This window comes from Schistocerca cancellata, chromosome 4, assembly GCF_023864275.1.
Source record: "Schistocerca cancellata isolate TAMUIC-IGC-003103 chromosome 4, iqSchCanc2.1, whole genome shotgun sequence".
Lineage (NCBI taxonomy): Eukaryota > Metazoa > Arthropoda > Insecta > Orthoptera > Acrididae > Schistocerca > Schistocerca cancellata.
This window is the reverse complement of record NC_064629.1, coordinates 10,915,762-10,938,581: the sequence shown is the minus strand read 5'-3', so window position 1 is coordinate 10,938,581 and position 22,820 is coordinate 10,915,762. Positions and strand designations below refer to the sequence as shown.

The 22,820-nt window shown below is 44.7% G+C and overlaps 1 protein-coding gene across 1 annotated transcript in view; it reads right to left on the bottom strand.

Moving 5' to 3' along the window:
* The window catches only part of LOC126183277 (translation initiation factor IF-2-like), a 59,709-nt gene extending 37,104 nt beyond the window's left edge, over positions 1-22,605 (bottom strand). The window contains exon 1 of the mRNA XM_049925100.1: positions 21,987-22,605. Within this exon, the coding sequence (XP_049781057.1) occupies positions 21,987-22,605 (619 nt within the window). The remainder of the gene's footprint in view (positions 1-21,986) is intronic.
* Positions 22,606-22,820: the final 215 nt, after the last annotated feature.

The window sequence follows — 22,820 nt, the reverse complement described above, 5'->3', positions numbered from 1 at the left end:
TTCATTCCTTATATCCTGATCATTATTGTACCTTAATACTCTCAGTTCAAATTGATGCCTGCCTTCCTTCTCCTTTCCAGTCATCCTAGGAAGGCATTTGGTGACTGGTATTAGATTAATCTATCTCGTTGAGTCATCGGTGGGGGTTCATGAACTTCCACAATCCGTACAGTATGGTCCGAGTTATGGTATTCACCCCGTCGCACATTGGAGGCTCCTTCGCCCATTGGTATAACTCCTTGTGCTGGATGAGGACTCGAGGCATTTGTTCCATCGTGCCGATTAACATTACGCTTTGAATTATATTCCCAAGGTCGAATACAATTGGGATCATCACTTGGGTACCTGTTACTCTTATTAATATCACTACTATGCACATTCGCGTCACCATATCGAGGTTTACCTCTAGCACAGTAAGTATCTCTTCTATATTTATTATAATCATTGTTTTTATTGCAACCATAGGATGAAGATTGTCCACGCTCCTGTGATGCGGGTTTGACCTGGTTTTCGGTATTATTATTATCATACGTTAAATTATTATTATTATTATAATTGTTCGTATTACTATGAGTGTGAGTCGACATTTGATTACCACTCATTTGTCTTGCGTCTTCCATAATTATATCTATAGAGTCAATCACCGACAAGAACTGTTCTACATCGTGGTCAGGAACATTTATTAACTTTTCACGTATATTTATGGGCAACCTTCCCTTCAAAATTCTGATCACTTCCTTGTGAGAAATTGGATCACTCCAATAACGTGTCTTATTTATGTACTTTTCAAAATATTGCCTTAAAAAACTCCTTTTACTGTTAAAATACTCAGGTTGGTAAACCTCTTTTCTTAATTTCTCTTGTTTACTCGACGACCAGTATTTAGCCAAAAAAAGTTGTTCAAACTCAGCGCAAGTATGGCAACTTTCACTTACTTCAGCGGCCCATAATGCGGCTTCTCCGGTAATTTTGGATACTATAAATTGAAGTCGGTCGTGTTCTGACCAGCTACGTGGAAATATTCTTTTGAAATTATTGATAAAGATTTTCGGATGCAGGTTGTTCTTTTCAGTGGAGAATGTTGGGAATTGTCTACTCTTAAAAATGCTGTTCTCCACCTTTAAAGAAGACAAATATCCTCGCTGACCAAAAGAATCATCATCTTTACCAACCGAATCATCAACTTCCCAATGCAAATTTTCACCACAATTGTACTTCGTATTTTCACATGTTCGGTTGTTTTTCGACCTATTCTCCGAACGTTCGTCCTCTGTCAACAAATTTTGTGATGACTTTCGTTCTAACTCCGCCAATTTATGATTGGTTTCCTTTTCCCATTTAGGTAACTCATCAACTATTTTCTCTTTTATTTTTTGAATTTCACTAGTGAAGAGCTTAATTAATTCATCATTTCTACTTAGGTGCTCATTGATATTTTCATTTCGCTGGGATCCAATAGTAGTCTTAACCTTGTCTACAATTTCATTTTCTTTTATTTCTATCCATTCAGATAGATCTTCGTCAAGTCTTTTAGTTTGATCTACAAAATACTTGTCAATCCCCTTACGAGCACCGGACTCAAACTCGACTATTTGTTTCGAAAGCTCTTCTATCTGTGCGCTAGCATTGAAACAGCTGCTTTCACACTTAACCATCCTATTGGACAGGCCATCATAACTCTTCGAAACTACCTCATATTTATTTTCTACGTCATGAAGTTTTCCCATTAAATTACTATATAGCCTTTCTAAGGTGTTAGAAAACTCTACATCTAGTTCTCCAAATTTCGCATTTAATTGAGTCTCCCAGTCCGCCTTTAATTCTTTCTTAGTATTTTCCAGTTTATAATCAAAGGTGTTCAGTTTGCTTTCCAAAGAATCCATTTTAACTTCTAATGAACCAAATTTGGCCTCAAATTTTTCGTTTAACTTTTGATTGTCCTCTTTTAATTGCTTATTATCTTTTTCTAGTGAACCAAGTCTTCCATTCATTACACCCATTTGAGTATTTATTGATACCAGCATATCAAACATTTTTTGATTAATATTTCCATTTTGAGGATCAACTTGCTGATCTAGTTCCGAAACCTCAAGATCTTTATGTTCTCCCATGCTGCTTATCTTACTTATCATTGTATTTGAATCTCCTAACGGCTCTAAATCAATAATTGTATTATTATCTGTACATGTCTCCTGTCCCAGATTGAGCTCATGGGATGCATCATCCATATCCTCTTCACTTTCCTCTCTCTCTCTACTCATTACTCTACTCAACTGCACATTATCATGTATTCTTTTCGTTTGTTTTGACATGATTATTCACTACCAAGACACACACTTATTTTCACTATGTATTTATATATATTTATCTACCGAAATCACAAGTCTCATCTTCTTTTTTTTATAATTATACAGTTATTTTAATCATACCTGGTAGTATCGCTCACTTTTAGCGATTATTGAAGAATACCTCTTTCATTGGACAGACTCACTGGCTGCTACAATATTTTCCAACTCTAGGGTTCGTGAATCCGGATGACACTCGACTCGATGCAGCAATCCTCCTCGATCGAGCCCCACGTTGTGGCGCCACTTCTACCGTATCTTCATTCGCCGTCGGCGTTGTCGTTGTTACCCTTGAGACACCGTTATACCAAGAGGAAAGGCGCGTCGATCTTAGAGCATGAGATATGATGACCTTAAGCCATTGACAACACCCAACAGTCACGGTAGCACCTGATTCCAGAATAGCTGCAGTAGTTAAGATCTACGAACTATCCCCTGTTGACCAGGTCCCCAAAACTTAACTCGTAACGAGATTCCTTCAAAGCAAATTGTCATAACGATCGTCCATAAAGGCTTCCTACAACGAGAAGAAATGTTACGGTTGATGGAATAATAACAGATACGACCAAACTGTCTTGTCTCTTCTGCTTTATTTAATATAACTTCGTTCACAGTTTCATTTCGCATTCACCACTCATTCACCGAAACCCTTTGATGAACAGTTTTGGTTGCTTAACACCAACAGTCAATGATAATGATACCGCTTTTCTCCTTTTTATAAATTGAAGCCCGCTCTCCGTGATATAATAAAAAAAACCGGTCTCAATACCGCGTCCCTCGTAAGATGCGAATAGACTTATCCCGGAATTGACCGCCCTGTAGGTGTACTCAATTTAATGACCACACTTCGCTGTCCGCTATTTCGCGTAACTGAATGTCCATTTATTAGTCTGATTATACACTGTAGCTATTTAATATTCGCCCCTATATTTTTCACAACGCACAATTAGCACTTCGTTACCTATTTGTTTTTTTTGTTTTTCTAAGAGTAAACGGAAAAAAAGACGCCGTATCATGGGCTTAGTCGACATAAAGCAAAACACCTTAATATGCCCAATTTCACCTCTTCTTATAGGATCGGCTACCTTACTCATTAATTTACTACATATTGTTTCCAATAACACTAAACAGGTATCGCTGTTATATTTTAATTGTATTCAAAAGCATGTTACTACTATTATGGCCAACCAAATCGTCACAAATCGCGCGGCGTGCGTTTTTAATGATAACTTTACGCTATTCAATTAAATCACGCGGCGTGCGTTTTTATGATAACTTTACGCTATTCAATTTCCGTTACAGCTATCTTGACTCGTAATGTTACAAGAGGTTGTGCATCAGTGGTTATGAAAAGCGAGTACATACGTCTGTTGAACTGTTGACTAAAAGTAGAGACAACGAAGTTCCTAAATTTGCTATGGATGAATGACGAGGGCACCTTCTCATCGCACGGGTTCTGTCATCAAACAATACTGCCGTTACTGGTGCGACGATAGTCCTCCTCAGCAACTCCAACAACGCCCCTCACACAGCCACAAAGTCACAGCGAGGGGCGCCGCCTCCTCAGTGGACATAATCGACGCTTTCATTTTTGAGGACGAACAGGGACGCTCAACCACAGTCACATATCAGCGGTATGCTGCCATGGTTGGCACATTCCTCTCAACTGAACTCCAACATTTTCCTGCATATTGGTTTCAGCACCATTTTAGTACGCCTCACAGTGGTCAGATTTCAACGGCAGCGGTGGGCAGAGGGTTTGGCAGCCATATCGTTTCACGGAATGGGGATATTTCTTTGCCTTCAAGGCCTCCAGACTTACCGATCTGTAACTATTTCTTTTGTGGGTCCCTTAAACAAAGGGTGCGTGCTAGAATCCTACACACAATTGTGGTACTGAGAGACACCATTCAGGAGGAAATCAGAAACATTCCTATAAATATGCTGGTACGTGCCCTAAACGATTTACATCACAGATTGTCCGTCAATGTAACAGTGATGGCCATCTACGAGATATCATTTCCAAAACATGAACCATGCGTGAGCTGTGATTGAAAACGTTTTACAATATATTTCTCGGCCAGTTTCGGCACATCGAAATCGGTCCGTGCTTCTGCTACAGGTTTCTCCCGAATAGGCCCACAACAATTACAACGCGCAGTTAGGCGTTTAGTACCCCGTTACTCCTACTCCTCTTCTTTGCACATTTCCAGTTCCTCTGCGAATTTCGATCCACGATACAACTGACTGCTGCCTCCTCCCTATTGCTCCTCCATTCTCCCCACCACTTCAGCTCCTGATGCCAGGGCTCTACCGACCCACAAAATCTATCCTTCATTTCGGTGTTCCCACTACCCATGGAACGTCCCCTTAGAATAATTATATACAACTGTGCTTAAACTGACACACAGTATTTTTAGCGCAACGCAATCTGACTTTCAAAAATCCCTACAAAACAATGGCCCTGACTAACATTAACCTATACCTTTCACAAATCACTTACCTCACAAAAATCTTCATTACTCGAACTACTGCAATACAGCGAGCGCCACTACTGCCAGCTAAATAAAAGATTCAAACTACGGAAGGCACTAACTACTGATAGGCTTAGTTAGCAAATGAAAGATTTTAATAGAGAACAAACAATGTATTTACCTCGATAGTGTTCAAAAGTCATAATGTATATAGCAGTTCATGATATCCAGTATTACAAATTTCAGAACTCCGCCATCTCTCTCCCCACATCCACCACTGCTGGCGGCTCACCTCCAACTGCGCAACGCTACGCGCTGTTCACATCCAGCTGCCCAACACTACAATGGCAGACAACAATGCAAACTAACCACAGACTGCACACAGCACAGCCAGTGATATTCATACAGAGCGCTACGTAACGTTGCCAATAAGAAAACCTAAACAGCCTACTTACACCCATCCTGCCACCTTCATTTCCAGTATCATCCAACGGATTATATACTAACTCGCCCACTCTAACCCACTACAGAACAACCAAAGTTTAGGCTTCCCACAACTTTTTTAAACAGCGCCGGTCTTTTAGCTTTTTTAACGGTAGTATGTTGATCCTCTTTAATCAACCTCGCTATGTTGTCAACTTATTTCAAATATCTATTTTGTCTTTTTATTCTTGTCTGTTGAACTGTTTATTACTATTTCTTACTTTAAAGGAAGGAAAAAACATTGCATTTTCTAAATATCATCGAATAATCAGCATTATATAAACTTAAAAAAAAATTAAACTCTCCATCCATAAACCTTGAAATGTCCGAACTTACATTTTCTAAAGGCATTTGGCTGAAGAGCGACATATTGTAGCGCTGAAACACCACTCCCAGCACATACACGGTGGGAACGGCGAAATAACAATAAAAAAAAATCAGAAGTTGGTCGAAAATTCTGAAGTGCATACGCGATGTACGCTGCTCTGCGATGATCCGTCAGCCGTTAGAAAAGCGTGCCTCTACGACAACTGCGCGTTGCTGCTTCGGCGAATGCATTGTTCCTACTGGTAAACAAACATTCCGAACAACTGCTTCGAATGAGACCATTCCCATCATCTGCTACCATTGCTCGCTTCACCCCACCTCACTCCACCCTAAATAAAAGCCGTAAACTTTGTTGCCCCATCCTTTGCGGAAGAAGAGGCAGGATTGGAAAAAATCTACCTCCATCACGATAGCGCACCTTGACTAAGAAGTGCTTTGTCAGTGGTAAAACACACATTTTAACTATAAATAGTTGGAACTTCCGTCCTGCCGTTTTGACGCCTTATCATTTATACCCGTTCCTACGTATCAAAAAACCTGCGAATGAAATTGTTTTAGAATTAAATTCGATGTTGTGCACACACAGAATCACACTTCGAAGATGAAAGCTAGTCTCTGATAGGTAATCGACAATGTAAAATGTCTTAAAAAGAACATTTACCAACCAGTTAGTTTCTTGCTTTAAATATACACTCTAATACAAAAAAAGACGGCTATGAGGGAATTATCAAAATGGGACGAAAATAAAGTAGCAGATGTGCTGTACATGTACAAACAAACAAATGTTCACCATTTCAGAAAAACTGTATGATTTATTCAATACACAGAGCATCACAAACTGAGCATATCAGTAATCTGTTGGTCCACCTGTGGTCCTTAAGCAACACTTATTCTACTTGGCGTTGACTGACAGAGTAGTTCGATGTCATCCTGATGGATATTGTGCCAGATTCAGTACAAATTGCGCGCTGGGTAACCAGAATCACCAGATGGCTTGAGTGCCCTGCCCAGAACGCTCCAGACGTTCTCAACTGGGGAGCGATCCTGAGGCCTTGTTGGCCAAGACAGGATTTGACAAGCACGAAGGCAAGCAGTAGAAACTCTAGGCGTCTTCAGCGGTCGTTATCTGGCTGAAATGTAAAGCCAGGATGGCTTGCCATGAAGAGCAACAAAACGGGGTGTGGAGTATCGTCAACCAACCGCTATGCTGTAAGGGTGCCGTGAATTAGAAACAAAGCAGTCCTGTTATGAAAAGAAATGGCACTCGAGACAATCACTCCTGCCTGTCTGACCAAACAGCGAGCGACACTCAGGTTGATATTCCACTGCTGTCATGGTCGTCTCCAGACACGTATTCTGCCTGAAATGGCATTGATTGGTGAAGAATTGTCTTCAGTGCAAAGTCTCGATGACCAGCGAAGAACTGTTGAAGACGATCCAGGCAGTTGTGGGATACAAAAGTGACTGTCCAAATGGACGAGTTAAATGCTCACACCTGTCACACAGAATCGTAAAGAAGGAGGGACAATCCACTACATTGTCTGTTAAGACATGTTTCGAAAGGAAGTAGAATTGTCATCATTCATGCTGGCGGGCAGGACGGTTTTGTACTGAATGTGTACATGAGGTTTAAATCCGGCCAGGCAACAGGGGCTTATCACAGCGACGTACATTCCACGACTTATGAAAAGTGGTTCAGGGAGAAATTGATACCTAATCTACTTCCTCATACTGTCCTTGTTAGATATAACGCCCCTTATCACAGTAAGCATCTTCCTTGTGCTACAACATCAAACTCCACGAGGAGTGAAATGACGTCTTGGTTAACAGAAAAGAAAATTTCTTTAAAAGAAACGTATTCGGGCCCTAGTTGTATTTATTGATAAAATGAACAAACCAGGGTACATCACTTATAAAACAGACAATATTTTAACCGAACATGGTTATAGTGATGTACGACTTCCTGCATACCACCCCTAATTGTATCCTACAGTCCAGATATGGGCAAGAGTCAAGGACGGTGTTTCTGAACGTAATATGACATTCAGAACGGACACGTTATTAACACTTATAGATGAACTAATTGCTCCCATAGCAGAAGGAGACTGGAAGAGACGCTGTGAGCACGCAAATAAAATTGGAAAAAATGGCTCTGAGCACTATGAGACTCAACTGCTGTGGTCATAAGTCTCCTACAACTTAGAACTACTTAAACCTAACTAACCTAAGGACATCACACACATCCATGCCCGAGGCAGGATTCGAACCTGCGACCGGAGTGGTCGTGCGGTTCCAGACTATAGCGCCTTTAACCGCTCGGCCACTCCGGCCGGCCAAATAAAATTGGAGAGCAGTATATTTCACGTGAAGGATTGCTGGACCGAGCGCTGCTGACGATCGGAAATGTGGAAAGCGGAACAGATTCTAACAGTGATAATCATAGTCATGCAAGCAGTACTGATTCCGCAATTGAAGATGGAACTGAATCAGCTGTCACTGCCAGTGGAAGTGAAACACACGTGGCTACTGAAAATGTGTGTGGAAGCAGTGACAGTGAAATATCCATAGCATTATGTCAACCGACGAACTTATTATTTCTAATGTGGAATTGGGTCTGCAATTAGTCTAAAAATCTTTGAACGTGTTCTCAACAGTGTAGCTACTACATATGATCAAATCGTACGTTTCGCACGGCGGTGCTCGTAAAAACAAATCCACTTAACGCCTCCAGGCCAAGTGGTCGTCCGCCGCACAGTGGTACCTCTTGCCCCCCCCCCCCCCCCCCTCTTGCAATGGAACTCCGGCTTCATGTGTGGACGCTATGTTGTGTATTGCCACATTTATATTCTTTGTGGGCAGGTGGGAAGTAACTAACATGCTCGTGTGGTTGTAAATCAAGACTTTGTACCCGGATGATTTAATGACGGACATGCCGTCCGAAACTAATCAATAAATATATCTTCCCGTGCGATTTAAGGTGGCCCCCTAAATAATACTGCAATCAATAATTCTTGAATCAGTACCTCGTTCATACACACCTCCCTACAACAAGTTGTCTGTGTCCCACGCTGCAGACTTCCACGTCAGCTGCTGTCATTGTTACGTTCTGTGAACGCAGATATCGTCCGTTGCTGGGCAACGTTCTTCTGAACTGGTCAACCGAGCTGTTCTCACCACATTTAGAAGAAGCTTCGCTGCTATACATAGCAGTATTTTTATAAGCTGGTGGACACCGCGTGCGTACTGATGAAGGTAAGGGACATACTTCTTCTATGTTATAAGTTACGTAAACTGTGTATCGTCCTTTTTACGCTAAAACGTACGGATAATGGAAGGATAAAACGTAATTTCTTAGACGTGAAAATAAAAGCTCAATTCGGTGTATAAACCTCTACAGAAAGCAAAAACTGACAAAATAATTGTTTAGTTGCACTAAAGAATGAAGATTCGTTTCTGTGACACATAGCTAACATTCCTGGTCACTTGGTGTTCTTTCCTGTCTTGACAGCTGGAAACAGTTCAGCATCAATTACTTTTTCGTCACCATTGTGTTCCGTTATCAAACTAACTTGACTAAAATTATGTTAGATTAGCTCCGCCTGCCTGTAGTGTAGCTTTTTTGTCGTTTGGTGGTGAGCGTATCAGTCAGGCATAAATTGAAATACTCGACGATCCCTCGAATAATGACATAAGTGAAACAGGTCGGTGCCGCGCGGTTTGAGGCGTCTAGTCACGGGCTTCGCGGCCACTCCTGCCGCAGGTTCAAGTACTCCCTCGGGAATGCGTGTGTTTGTTGTTCTTAGTGTAAGTTAGTTTAAATGGTGTGTAAGTCTAGGGACCGATTATCTCACACGCATTTGAACATTTGAGACAGATCGGTCAAACACGGCACATAAGATTGGTCTAGTCTAACTGTATAGCTGTGACTACTTTTGCGTCTGTTTCTTGTCTGTGCCGTGTCACACTGATTTTTTATGGTCCTCTTCGTCGTTCATAAACAATTTCATTAGGTCTACAGCTTTGCTTTCGCCGTTTGCAGTAGATGGCAGTGGCGACAATCATTAGTGCAGGTGATAAGTCGTAACTGTCATAAATTAATCTTAAGCATTTCTAAACATCACTCCGTCAAAATATTTGTCACTTTGTGATTGCATTATAAAATTGAATATGTCAAATTACGAGCTCACTTCTCGTCGTTTGCAGAAAGTTGCAATTTTCTCCATTAACATAAAGGAATCTGCGACTGAGATTCATTAAATACTGGGCAAGATCTATGTTGAGGTATCTGTTAGTGAGAGAACTTGCACAGAATGATTTCAGCGCTTTAAGAACTTTGACGTCGAAGCCCGACATGGCGGTGGAAGAGAGAAGAATTTCGAGGTGACTGAAACCGACGGAAACAGTCACAGGGGACAATTATCGAAAGCACTTGACGCCTTTGAGCCGAACACTTTAAGACAAATGGCTACAATACAGCGACAGAACCGAAACCGTGATTTTTCAGCATGACTGTTCTCGACCCTCTGTCGCAAAACCCGTCGAAACATACCTGGAAAGGTTGAAATGGGCAGTCCTGCCCCATTCACCTTATTCACCGGACTTTGCTCCCTCTGACTAGCACGTTTCTCGATCAGTGGCACAAGGCCTCGCTGACCAGCACTGCGGGCCTTATGAGTCAGTCAAATTATATCGATTCATGGATCTCCTCAAAAGACGCCCAGTTCTTCCGCCACGGGACTCGTATGTACCCGGAAGATGGGAGAAACTAGTGATCCGCCGTGGCCAATAGTTTGAATCGTAAATTTTTGTAAGTTTTTCACAATAAAGTCTCGACCTTCGAGAAAAAACAGCGCAAGCAAAGTTGTAGATCTAAGAAGTAACACTCAGTTATCTACTCCTACATCCAACACCCTTTTTCTTTCTTACAGTCTTGATGTGCAAAATTATTATTATTATTATTATTATTATTATTATTTCTTTCCTTTCTCAGACGTTATGTCTGGTTAAAAATGGAAAGTGACGCGGACCTCGATCAAGCGTGATTTCCTTTTAACTGTACGGTATATGTTACATTGCATTTAGAAACTTTCGGGTAATTGAACATGTATCAGTAATTACATATTTCTGTAGTTGTATATATACGTTTGGATGTAGCTGTATTGCGTTGATGTACTGGTGGATACTGTGTGGTATGACTCCTGTAGTTATTATTATTTTTTTATTATTATTATTATTATTATTATTATTATTATTGCCGTATGTTCAGTTAGTGGCCTACAAAAGGAGGATTTTATATTTTAATGTCATTAAGTGCTCAGTAGTAAAGGTGCAAACGATTTGGAAATGTGACGAGGTTTGAAATATTAAATATCTCGTTGAGATAAATTTTTGGTTACAGCCATATAATTTCTTGAACAGCACATAGTTGACAGAGCTTGAAAGCTGCAAATATGTACTAATAGCAGTACACAGCCAAGGGAGCGCTGAACTGTGTACATCGGCACCTCGTTAAAAACAATTCGTTTGTAATGTTGGATACAGCTCAGAGCCAGCCCACACTAGTAAACGGCTTGGCTGTGTGCTGCTGTTCGTGCTGAACCGATTCTCATGGCAACAGCTCTCAAGCCCGACCAGTCACGGACAGTTTATGCAATTATATGGCTGTATCGCAAAATATATATGTTTAACGCGTTCAACATTATAATGAAAATTGCTACAAGGAGGAAACGTCGTGGTGTACAAAGCAAAAATAAAATGGATATAAAGAAACAACCAGTGGACGAAAGCAATAGCGTTTAAGAAGATTACCACTGGCAGGGAAACCTGCTGCAAATAAAAGCTATTAAATAAGCTTCTAGCATAATCGCATTCTGGACTTTTTTTGATGTAACATAATGTCTATTACCTTTCAGTTTTTCAGCGAGCGTAGAGTACTATCTATCTCGTATCGATTAATATCCAGTTGCTTGGTATATCTTTAGTGCTATATTTTTTTTCGAAACTATGTTGCGAAATTGCAGTCCATTTCATTTCATGTTTCAGTCGTGTTGAGCTGCAGTTATAAACGTTACCATTCTCCCATTTTTTACATATCTGAGTATTTTGTTTGTTACTGCAACTGTGTAAGTCAACTGAACCTCTTGTAAACCTTTTGCTTTTCTCGCTGGTGTGGTATTGATTCCATCCCACTAATCTCCCAAGGAATGTCTTGTTGCGCCACCATCTGTTGCTAAGTATGTACCTCTGGTGGAATCCAGTTGGTATTTAATTGAGGACACATCTGCTCGCGATTTTGGTTCCTATTCAGATGTATAGTGCTATCTATCGACAAAAATATCACTATGGAATCTGCTACTCTAGCATGTGTAATGCCAAGAAATGTCTGAAACGTTTTCCACATATTGTGACAGTTTTTTCCACAAATCTGAAGTAAAATATTCTAATAAAAGGAAAAAATAAATTAAGTGCTAATCTGCAATTTGTCGGCTAAAATTGACATATGTAGGAGAGAGGTGCCTTTATAGTACGAGATCCCAATGCATACCAGTACTACAGAATACTATCTCTAGCACTGTCCGACATATTGTGACGTCGGAGTGAAATACATGCTTCTTGCGGCCATATTTTCGGCTATGTGTTGAGGAACATGTCGTCTGACGGCAGTGTTCATTTTGTTGTGGTTTTCATCGACCGTAACCGTTCTCTTGTGCACGTGCCGACGACAATTAACGTTAAAGATAATGGGAACATAATGTTTTATTTTTGGTTAACGTACATGAAACAGCTTTAATTTACAGACATTCATGACTCTGTATTCGTTGTGGTTCGTTAGTAGGAAATTGACAAAAGGAAAATAGCGACGTTGCTTATAATCTATCGGTAGAAGCCTCCTATATTCCGCTGGTACAATTTATGAAACTTTTTCGTATAATGAGCTTTAAAAATATGTTCAGCATTATTAGTGCCACATAGTGTTTAGAAATGACGTGGCGAATCTTATCATGCGTTCTTCATGCTAAGTTGTTAATCGAATAATCATTGTATATTATTGTACGGAAACAGATAGGCGTTATGGCAAGTGAGGCATAGAAGAATTGCATTTAGTTGTAACAGTATATTTAACTGACAATCACGAATTTAATGAATGTGAACGAATATAAAATGTTCCTAAGCTAACTATGAACAGGCATGCTGAAACTGAAAAGAAAAATGCTAACGGGGATACTGAAATGTTTTCCAGCGAAACTGAAAACGAATTGCAACGATATGTTCTTACATTGCAAGAGATAATGTTCGATTCACGCTTTTCGGACGTAAGAAAACTTGCTAACAGACTTTGCAAAACGAGTCGGTTTGCCCCAGAATTTCAGTGCAGAAGAAGCAATGGCAGACAAAAAGTGGGCTGAAGGTGTCCATCCAAACAAAGGAGAATAAGATTTGAGCTACAGCTTGACCTGTGAAAAGGAAGTATTTTAGAGCCTCTGTGGGGAAACCCCCACAGAAAATCATTCCTAAAATACAGGAATGGTGCAGTGAGATTTTTTGAAACAGCGAAAGGAAGAAGTGACCAGACGCATGAAATAAAAAAAAAAGTGGACTCCTGCAAAGTGGACAGGGATGGGGAAAGGAGGGAAGAAGTTGTGTAGTGATGCTAGCAAATGGTGTTGCAAGAACTAAAACATGGGACATTTCCTTAAACTCAGACTAATAGATATCTTTCAGATGAGGAATATAGTTTATGAGTATGTTACAGTTTATGCACACACTTACACTAATTAAGAAACCAGGTTCTTAAGTTGTATCATTTGCAGATGTTTGAAAACTAAACACACTACATATAATTTTCTTAAGATTTTTAGTTCCTTGAATCAGATACCGAGAACAACGTCCCACAGTTGAGTACGGCATTGTATAAAGATCGTTATAACTTGCTGTTTGGACTATAGTAACAAAATCTCAAAAGTGATGCAATTTAGGCAACTCTTCCCTACTTGTGTAGAGTATCATATGCAATAGTAAGGAAAAGATTGTCTTAATAGTTACGAAATAATTTCTCTCTCTCCCTTTATTTAATTTCATTGTTTCCCCACCATGAACCATGGACCTTGCCGTTGGTGGGGAGGCTTGCGTGCCTCAGCGATACAGATGGCCGTACCGTAGGTGCAACCACAACGGAGGGGTATCTGTTGAGAGGCCAGACAAACATGTGGTTCCTGATGAGGGGCAGCAGCCTTTTCAGTAGTTGCAGGGGCAACGGTCTGGATGATTGACTGATCTGGCCTTGTAACATTAACCAAAACGGCCTTGCTGTGCTGGTACTGCGAACGGCTGAAAGCAAGGGGAAACTACAGCCGTAATTTTTCCCGAGGACATGCAGCTCTACTGTATGATTAAATGATGATGGCGTCCTCTTGGGTAAAATATTCCGGAGGTAAAATAGTCCCCCATTCGGATCTACGGGCGGGGACTACTCAGGAGGACGTCGTTATCAGGAGAAAGAAAACTGGCGTTCTACGGATCGGAGCGTGGAATGTCAGATCCCTTAATCGGGCAGGTAGGTTAGAAAATTTAAAAAGGGAAATGGATAGGTTAAAGTTAGATATAGTGGGAATTAGTGAAGTTCGGTGGCAGGAGGAAAAAGACTTTTGGTCAGGTGATTACAGGGTTATAAATACAAAATCAAATAGGGGTAATGCAGGAGTAGGTTTAATAATGAATAAAAAAATAGGAGTGCGGGTTAGCTACTACAAACAACATAGTGAACGCATTATTGTGGCCAAGATAGACACAAAGCCCATGCCTACTAAAGTAGTACAAGTTTATATGCCAACTACCTCTGCAGATGATGAAGAAATAGATGAAATGTATGACGAGATAAAAGAAATTATTCAGGTAGTGAAGGGAGACGAAAATTTAATAGTCATGGGTGACTGGAATTCGTCAGTAGGAAAAGGGAGAGAAGGAAACATAGTAGGTGAATATGGATTGGGGGGAAGGAATGAAAGAGGAAGCCGCCTTGTAGAATTTTGCACAGAGCATAACTTAATCATAGCCAACACTTGGTTCAAGAATCATAAAAGAAGGTTGTATACCTGGAAGAATCCTGGAGATACTAAAAGGTATCAGATAGATTATATAATGGTAAGACAGAGATTTAGGAACCAGGTTTTAAATTGTAAGACATTTCCTGGGGCAGATGTGGATTCTGACCACAATCTATTGGTTATGAACTGCAGATTGAAACTGAAGAAACTGCAAAAAGGTGGGAATTTAAGGAGATGGGACCTGGATAAACTGAAAGAACCAGAGGTTGTAGAGAGTTTCAGGGAGAGCATAAGGGAACAATTGACAGGAATGGAGGAAAGAAATACAGTAGAAGAAGAATGGGTAGCTCTGAAGGATGAAGTAGTGAAGGCAGCAGAGGATCAAGTAGGTAAAAAGACGAGGGCTAATAGAAATCCTTGGGTAACAGAAGAAATATTGAATTTAATTGATGAAAGGAGAAAATATAAAAATGCAGTAAATGAAGCAGGCAAAAAGGAATACAAACGTCTCAAAAATGAAATCGACAGGAAGTGCAAAATGGCTAAGCAGGGATGGCTAGAGGACAAATGTAAGGATGTAGAGGCTTGTCTCACTAGAGGTAAGATAGATACTGCCTACAGGAAAATTAAAGAGACCTTTGGAGAGAAGAGAACCACTTGTATGAATATCAAGAGCTCAGATGGCAACCCAGTTCTAAGCAAAGAAGGGAAGGCAGAAAGGTGGAAGGAGTATATAGAGGGTTTATACAAGGGCGATGTACTTGAGGACAATATTATGGAAATGGAAGAGCATGTAGATGAAGACGAAATGGGAGATATGATACTGCGTGAAGAGTTTGACAGAGCACTGAAAGACCTGAGTCGAAACAAGGCCCCGGGAGTAGACAACATTCCATTTGAACTACTGATGGCCTCGGGAGAGCCAGTCATGACAAAACTCTACCATCTGGTGAGCACGATGTATGAGACAGGCGAAATACCCTCAGACTTCAAGAAGAATATAATAATTCCAATCCCAAAGAAAGCAGGTGTTGACAGATGTGAAAATTACCGAACTATCAGTTTAATAAGTCACAGCTGCAAAATACTAACGCGAATTCTTTACAGACGAATGGAAAAACTGGTAGAAGCCGACCTCGGGGAAGATCAGTTTGGATTCCGTAGAAATGTTGGAACACGTGAGGCAATACTGACCTTACGACTTATCTTAGAAGAAAGATTAAGAAAAGGCAAACCTACGTTTCTAGCATTTGTAGACTTAGAGAAAGCTTTTGACAATGTTAACTGGAATACTCTCTTTCAAATTCTGAAGGTGGCAGGGGTAAAATACAGGGAGCGAAAGGCTATTTACAATTTGTACAGAAACCAGATGGCAGTTATAAGAGTCGAGGGGTATGAAAGGGAAGCAGTGGTTGGGAAGGGAGTAAGACAGGGTTGTAGCCTCTCCCCGATGTTATTCAATCTCTATACTGAGCAAGCAGTAAAGGAAACAAAAGAAAAATTCGGAGTAGGTATTACAATTCATGGAGAAGAAGTAAAAACTTTGAGGTTCGCCGATGACATTGTAATTCTGTCAGAGACAGCAAAGGACTTGGAAGAGCAGTTGAACGGAATGGACAGTGTCTTGAAAGGAGGATGTAAGATGAACATCAACAAAAGTAAAACGAGGATAATGGAATGTAGTCAAATTAAGTCGGGTGATGCTGAGGGAATTAGATTAGGAAATGAGACACTTAAAGTAGTAAAGGAGTTTTGCTATTTAGGGAGTAAAATAACCGATGATGGTCGAAGTAGAGAGGATATAAAATGTAAACTGGCAATGGCAAGGAAAGCGTTTCTCAAGAAGAGGAATTTGTTAACGTCGAGTATAGATTTAAGTGTCAGGAAGTCGTTTCTGAAAGTATTTGTATGGAGTGTAGCCATGTATGGAAGTGAAACATGGACGATAACTAGTTTGGACAAGAAGAGAATAGAAGCTTTCGAAATGTGGTGCTACAGAAGAATGCTGAAGATAAGGTGGGTAGATCACGTAACTAATGAGGAGGTATTGAATAGGATTGGGGAGAAGAGAAGTTTGTGGCACAACTTGACTAGAAGAAGGGATCGGTTGGTAGGACATGTTTTGAGGCATCAAGGGATCACAAATTTAGCATTGGAGGGCAGTGTGGAGGGTAAAAATCGTAGAGGGAGACCAAGAGATGAATACACTAAGCAGATTCAGAAGGATGTAGGTTGCAGTACATACTGGGAGATGAAGAAGCTTGCACAGGATAGAGTAGCATGGAGAGCTGCATCAAACCAGTCTCAGGACTGAAGACCACAACAACAACAACACGTTGGACGGCACTATTTATTACAATTTCCACGATTGTGATTTCGACTTTCGGTCTTTTTAAAGTAATTAAATGTGCTGAAAATACAGCAACTGTCAATAAAACAGATAAAATGGATTTAAGCCTACGTTCATTTTATTAACGTTGATTATTGCTGTGTTGTCAGTACCTTTAACCACTAGAAAATGACCGAAGGTAGAAATTACAATCTTGGAAAATTATAATAAATAGTACAGTGGATGGCGAATGTGATGCCATTAAACAAATTCTATGGCACTGTGATCCCACAACAAATACAACTGTGAAATTTGTCCTTTATTTCGGTGGCATTAAAGTGAGGAAGTAATGCGAGACTGCAGCGCAGCTTGACTTCTCAAAGATTACGCCTGGAAAACTTATTCGTTTTGTGTGAAACATATTAGCAGATAACATGAAGCGGGCCCAAGAAATGTACATCTACATCTGCTTCTACTTAGTACTCCGCAACCCACCGTACAGTCAGTAGGGGAGGGTACTCTGTGCCACTGCTAATCATTTCACTTCGTGTTCCACTCGCAAACAGAGCCAGGCAAAATCGATTATCTACGGAATGATGGGCCAAAACATTACGACCACCTGGTTAACAGCTTTTCTGTCTGTCTCGGAACGAAATACATAACGAAATACATAACAAATTCTGCGTATCAGGGACCCGATAGTTTGCTCGCAGGTGTGTGTAAGTATGTCGCATTATGTGTCTACACACATGTCACGTTATTCGCGTAAATAACGGTCCGTTGATTTATGTACGCGTGATGGCACCCGATAGTGACCCAGAGACCCATACGGGTCCCGTAGGATTTATATCAGGCGAATCTACTCGCAGAGACATCAACGTGAGTTCAATACATTGCTCCTCAAACCACCGTAGTACGGATCTGTCTTCGAGTCACGTGCCGTCATACTGCTGGAAGATGACGTCGTCGTCGGGGAAGACAACAAGCAGGAAGGGCTGCAGGTTGTTCGCAGCTGGTAACGTGTCTTCGATCACTACCACACGTCCTACACAAGAGCAGGAGAATGTCTCCCGTAGCTTAATACGTCCGTGGTACGCTGCACATTTCGAGCCGCCTTTCACCACGATGGCGGCGTTTGTGGAGATGACCATTGACCTAGTGTAGCAAAAATGTGATTCACTCGAAAAGCCGACATGTTTCTGTCGATCGGCCATCGAATCCCGATGGCCCCGTGTTCACTGAAAGCTTAATCGAGACCGCTTTGGGTCAACATGTGAACACGTATGGATGGACTGGAACTGACATCCACGTTCATCAGTGAAGGACGAACGGTGTGCTCCGAAACACCTGTGCGTGCATCAGCAGCACTGTGCTCCTTCGGTGGAGATGCCACGGATCACCATCCATCCTACTTTACAGATCAGACAACCCACCGAACCCCACGTTCGTCGAAGAGTCGCGGACATCCAACCATTTGGCACCTAGTGGTAGTTTCGCTGTCTTACCTCTTTTCCGTAAACGCTCACGTCAGTGGCAAGTGAACAGTCAATCAGCTTCGCCGTCTTCGAGATACACGTTCACAGGCTCTGCGTAATAATAAATTGTCGTTTGTCAAAGTCGCTTATCTCAGCGTATTACCCATTCGCAGCCCATATCCCGTCCGTGTCTGCTCCGTTTACGTACTTTTGTCATCGCGTCACGTGCCCGCAACGACACCAGGCGGTGTCGTACGCTGCGGTGGGCAGTGGTCGTAACGTTCTCACTGCTCACTGTATGCATCCGCACGAGCCCTGCTCTCTCTCATAGTCCTTACGCGAAATAAACGTGGGAGGCAGTCAGCTTCAAATGCCTCAGAGTGTCCCTCGAGAAGAAAGTTGCCATGCCTCCAGGAATTCCCATTTGATTAATTAAAACTTCCGGGCTGAATTGCCGTGGTCCATATATAAAACTTCTTCTCCTTCCTGACGTTTCGCTGCCTACTGCGGGCAACATCTTCCGAGGTGAGTGGCCGACCGGCTGCTAGGCTCGCTCGTTCAATGTAAAACACTGGCGACATATGCCAGGTGTAGAGGCAGTGTAAGCAGCGGAGCTGCTGTTCCTGTGCTGACCTACGGTGTTGGCAGTGGGGCCTGTCTTGACGTGCTGTTCTCAGTGAGCGTGCTGGCTATAGAGACGCTCTTTGTATCTTCATCGGGACTGCGGGAGATAACTACTCCCGCAATAGGTCGGGCCAACGTGTTCTCGGCCTGTGGTGGACCTGTTGGCCCAGCAAACGAATTAGACTGCTGTCAGACTGTTCTGTGTTGTTGTAGAAAAACCTGGCGATATGCCGGAAGCGATCCCGCAGGAAAGGGATGCCTGCTTCCTCACGGAGCAGCCTCGTGAGGTAGCGAGGCGGCTTGTGGAGCGCAAGTCGCAGCGCCATATTCTGGACGAGTTGGAGCGTCGCAATGTGCGTCGCTGCTGCGTTACCCCACTCCACGGCCGCATATTCCAGAACCGTCCGGACCGAGGTCAGATACATGGAGAGGCCGTGGCGTGGAGGTAGTGTAGACGAGGGGTCGAGCAGCGGGTACAGCGCACGTAGTCTCCCCGCTGCTTTCCGTCTGACGTCGCGGAAGTGGGGCAGCCACGTCAGCTGCCTGTCCAGTGTGACCCCGATCTATTTGCCGGTCCGCAACCGTGGTATGGGGCCTCCCACGATCGTGACCCACGGCAGGTCCTGAGGTAGCCTCTTCCTGCTGACGACGACAGCCTGGCTCTTCGCAGCGTTGTACTTTAGGCGCCACTTCGTGGATCAGGCGCTCAGGACGTCACATCCGAGCTGGAGGCGGTGGCACATCTCGGCCACATTTGTGCTGCGTTTGAACAACGCAGTGTCTTCAGCATTAAGCGCTAACTCCACGCGCGCCACCCGCGGTGGGTCGGCGGTGTACATGGAGTACAGCAGGGGGCCGAGAACCGACCCCTTCGGCACTCCCGCTCGAATCTGCCGGTCGGTGGAGGTGCCACCGCCTGCTCGGACGTGGAATGTGCGGCCCGAGAGATACGAGCGCAGTAGGACCACGTGCGACGTCGGTAACCCGTGTACAAAGAGTTTGTACACGAGGCCGTCGTGCCACACGCAGTCGAAGGCCGCGTCTCCAGCCTCGCATCGCCTGCTCCACGAGGCCCAACAGCTGCTGGGTGGTTGCGTGGCCAGCCGCTCCGGAAGCCGAACTGTTACTCGGGGAAGAGCTTCTGTTCCGTCACGCGGCGTGGCAGCCGCTCCACGTACAACCGCTCAAAGACTTTGCAGAGGGACGGGAGCAGGCTGATGGGCCGGCAGTCCGCTGCCTGACGTGGGTCCTTGCGCTCTTGGGGATGGCAACCACTTCCACTCGTTTCCAAGCGGAAGGGAAAGTCCCAGAGCGGAGGATGCTGTTGAAGATGTCCGCCAGAGACTGGTGCACCTCTGGCGGTAGGGATCTCAACAGGCAGATGGTGACACAATCCGTGCCACCCGTATTCTTGCGGTTGAGGCGACGGAGCTGCAGATCGTGTCGTCCTCCTCAAGCGGAGTGACGAAAACCGGGAGGCGGTCCTCAGCTAGGCGGACGGGGTCGGCATCGAACACGCCATCGGTGGGCTGGAAATTTTCCGCGAACGTGTCCGCGAGGATGTTCACTTGATTTTGTATTAGTTATAAGTTTTTCTAAAGCTGCACAAAAAAAAGATATGAAATGGATGTAAACAAATAGAGCCCGCCTCCACGTGGCGGGACACGGGCAACGGTGTGAGTGGGGACGGGAGCCGGTGTGGTGTTACTTTCAGTCACACCAGACCCCGGACCAGTCATAGCGGCTAAGTGGCAACATAAAATATAAGCAGCTAGCGAAAAAAAAAAGAAAGAAAAGAAAAAGTGTTGCGGCAGTCCGTTGCGCAGCGACAGGGGTGGCTCGGCCCGCGACGCGCGGCATCCCGCGCATCAGGCGTGTGTGCCTCGGTTGCCAAATGCTCAGGCGAAGCCGCGGACGGCGCAGTCGGCTGCTGCCGCTCGCCAGCGAACTGCTCCGGTCGCTGGGTGGAGGAGGCAGACGGTCCGCCCTCGGTGGCGGCAGCAAAGCTGGTGGACGGGTGCACTTTACGAGAACGAGCAGCGACGCCCCGTTACTAGTTTCGGCCCCGTTTGAAGGCCGAACAGCCTCTGTAATTGCAACGTGCGGCCCGCCGCAGTTGCAGCAAGTCGGTGTTTCTTCTCGGGCGAGCGATCAGGATTTGCTCTCGCGCTGTCTCGCACACTTTACGCAACGGGGCAGCGTGGAGCAGCAGCGGGAGACGTGGTCCAGCTCCTGCCATGAGAAGCACTGGGCCCTCTTGAATTTGGCCCGAAGCGGCTCCACCGCGATATCGACACGGCCGACCCGCTGCACCTGGAAAATCTTCCGGTTTTCCAGGTTGTCAACGAGGACAACCTGGTACAGCGGTATGTCTCGGTGAGTTCGAGGGGACTTCATCGGGCCGGTAGACCGGATGCCATAGCCCGTGTCCTCGAGCTCCTCTCGGAGGTAGTCCGTGCCAAAGTTGAGGGGAAGGTGGCGGAAAACCACCTTCAGAAGTTTGAGCGGCTCGGAAGGGTGCGTGTAGCACGGGAGGCCATCCGTGCAGATGGTATCGATCACCGCGCGGTACTCTTCATTGGACGTAACTGTGACCTTGTAGAGGTCACGGACGGCGGCCTTGACAGCTTGACAGTAGTGGACGTGGCCACCCTCTCAAGTTTCTGCTGCAAATCCTTGTAACGCCGTCCCATTGGACGACGATAGTCGACAGCGGTGGCGGTTTCTTTTGGGGCGGCGCCAGAGGCGCGTCGCCGTCCTCCAGTTCGTATACATTGACGCCCGCAAACGCGTTGGCGTTCGGCAGCGGCCGCGTTTGCTGCAGCGCATCAGCCCTGGCGGTGTGCCGTTTGGGTGGGGCAACGAAGCCGTCCGCATCAGGCTGCCGGGAGACAGCAGGCGAGAGAGGGGGTCGCTGCGTCTTCGTTGTCGGTCTCGGCTCCGGGAGGAGCCCGCGACCGTCTTCACAGCCTCTGTGGTGGAGGCGCGGGAGGCCCTAGACGCCTTCTTCCGCGGCCGCGCGCTGTCAGAGGTCAGGGAGGAGTCGTCGGAATCGTCGTGCGTCACAGCCCGGCGCTTTCTGGGCGCGCGGGCATCGTCAGGGTCGATGTCGCGACGCTCTGCCTCGGCAATCGCCTCAGCAAGATTGGCGTCCGGCAGTTCGATGGCGTCCATCTCGGTGGTATCTGCAGCTGATTGTGCCCCCGTCCAGACCGCGGGGTTTCCCCTAGCGCAGGACGGGGCTTCAACTGGCGCAGCCACGGGCTCTTCCTGTGTCTCTGGGGCCAGAGGGGCAGCCGGGGGCACATCGGCCTCTCGAACGGTCGAGTCCAGCGGCGCAACATCCGCCGCCGCCGCCGCCGCCGCCGCCGCCGCCGCCGCCGCCGCCGCCGGGCCCGCAAACTCTTGCAGTGCGGCCGGCGAGGCTCTCGGTGGCACAGCCGACTCTTGCTGCCTCGTGGTGGGTAGTGCAGCAGCCTTCAGAAAGGTACAGAAGGCGAGCATGGCCGCTTCGTCACCTTCTCCGCCAAGGTAGGAGCCCTCGTGACCGTGCTTGTTCGTAAGAGTGAACGCTCGGTCACGAGAGTGCAAGTCAGAAGTAAAAGAGTCATCCTTGTCATAGTCAGGAGTCGACTGCCGGTTCGTCATAGGTGGGGGGCGGGACGGGGCCGCCACCAGAATCAGCTGAGTCGCCTGAGCTGGCCCCGACTGACGACGAT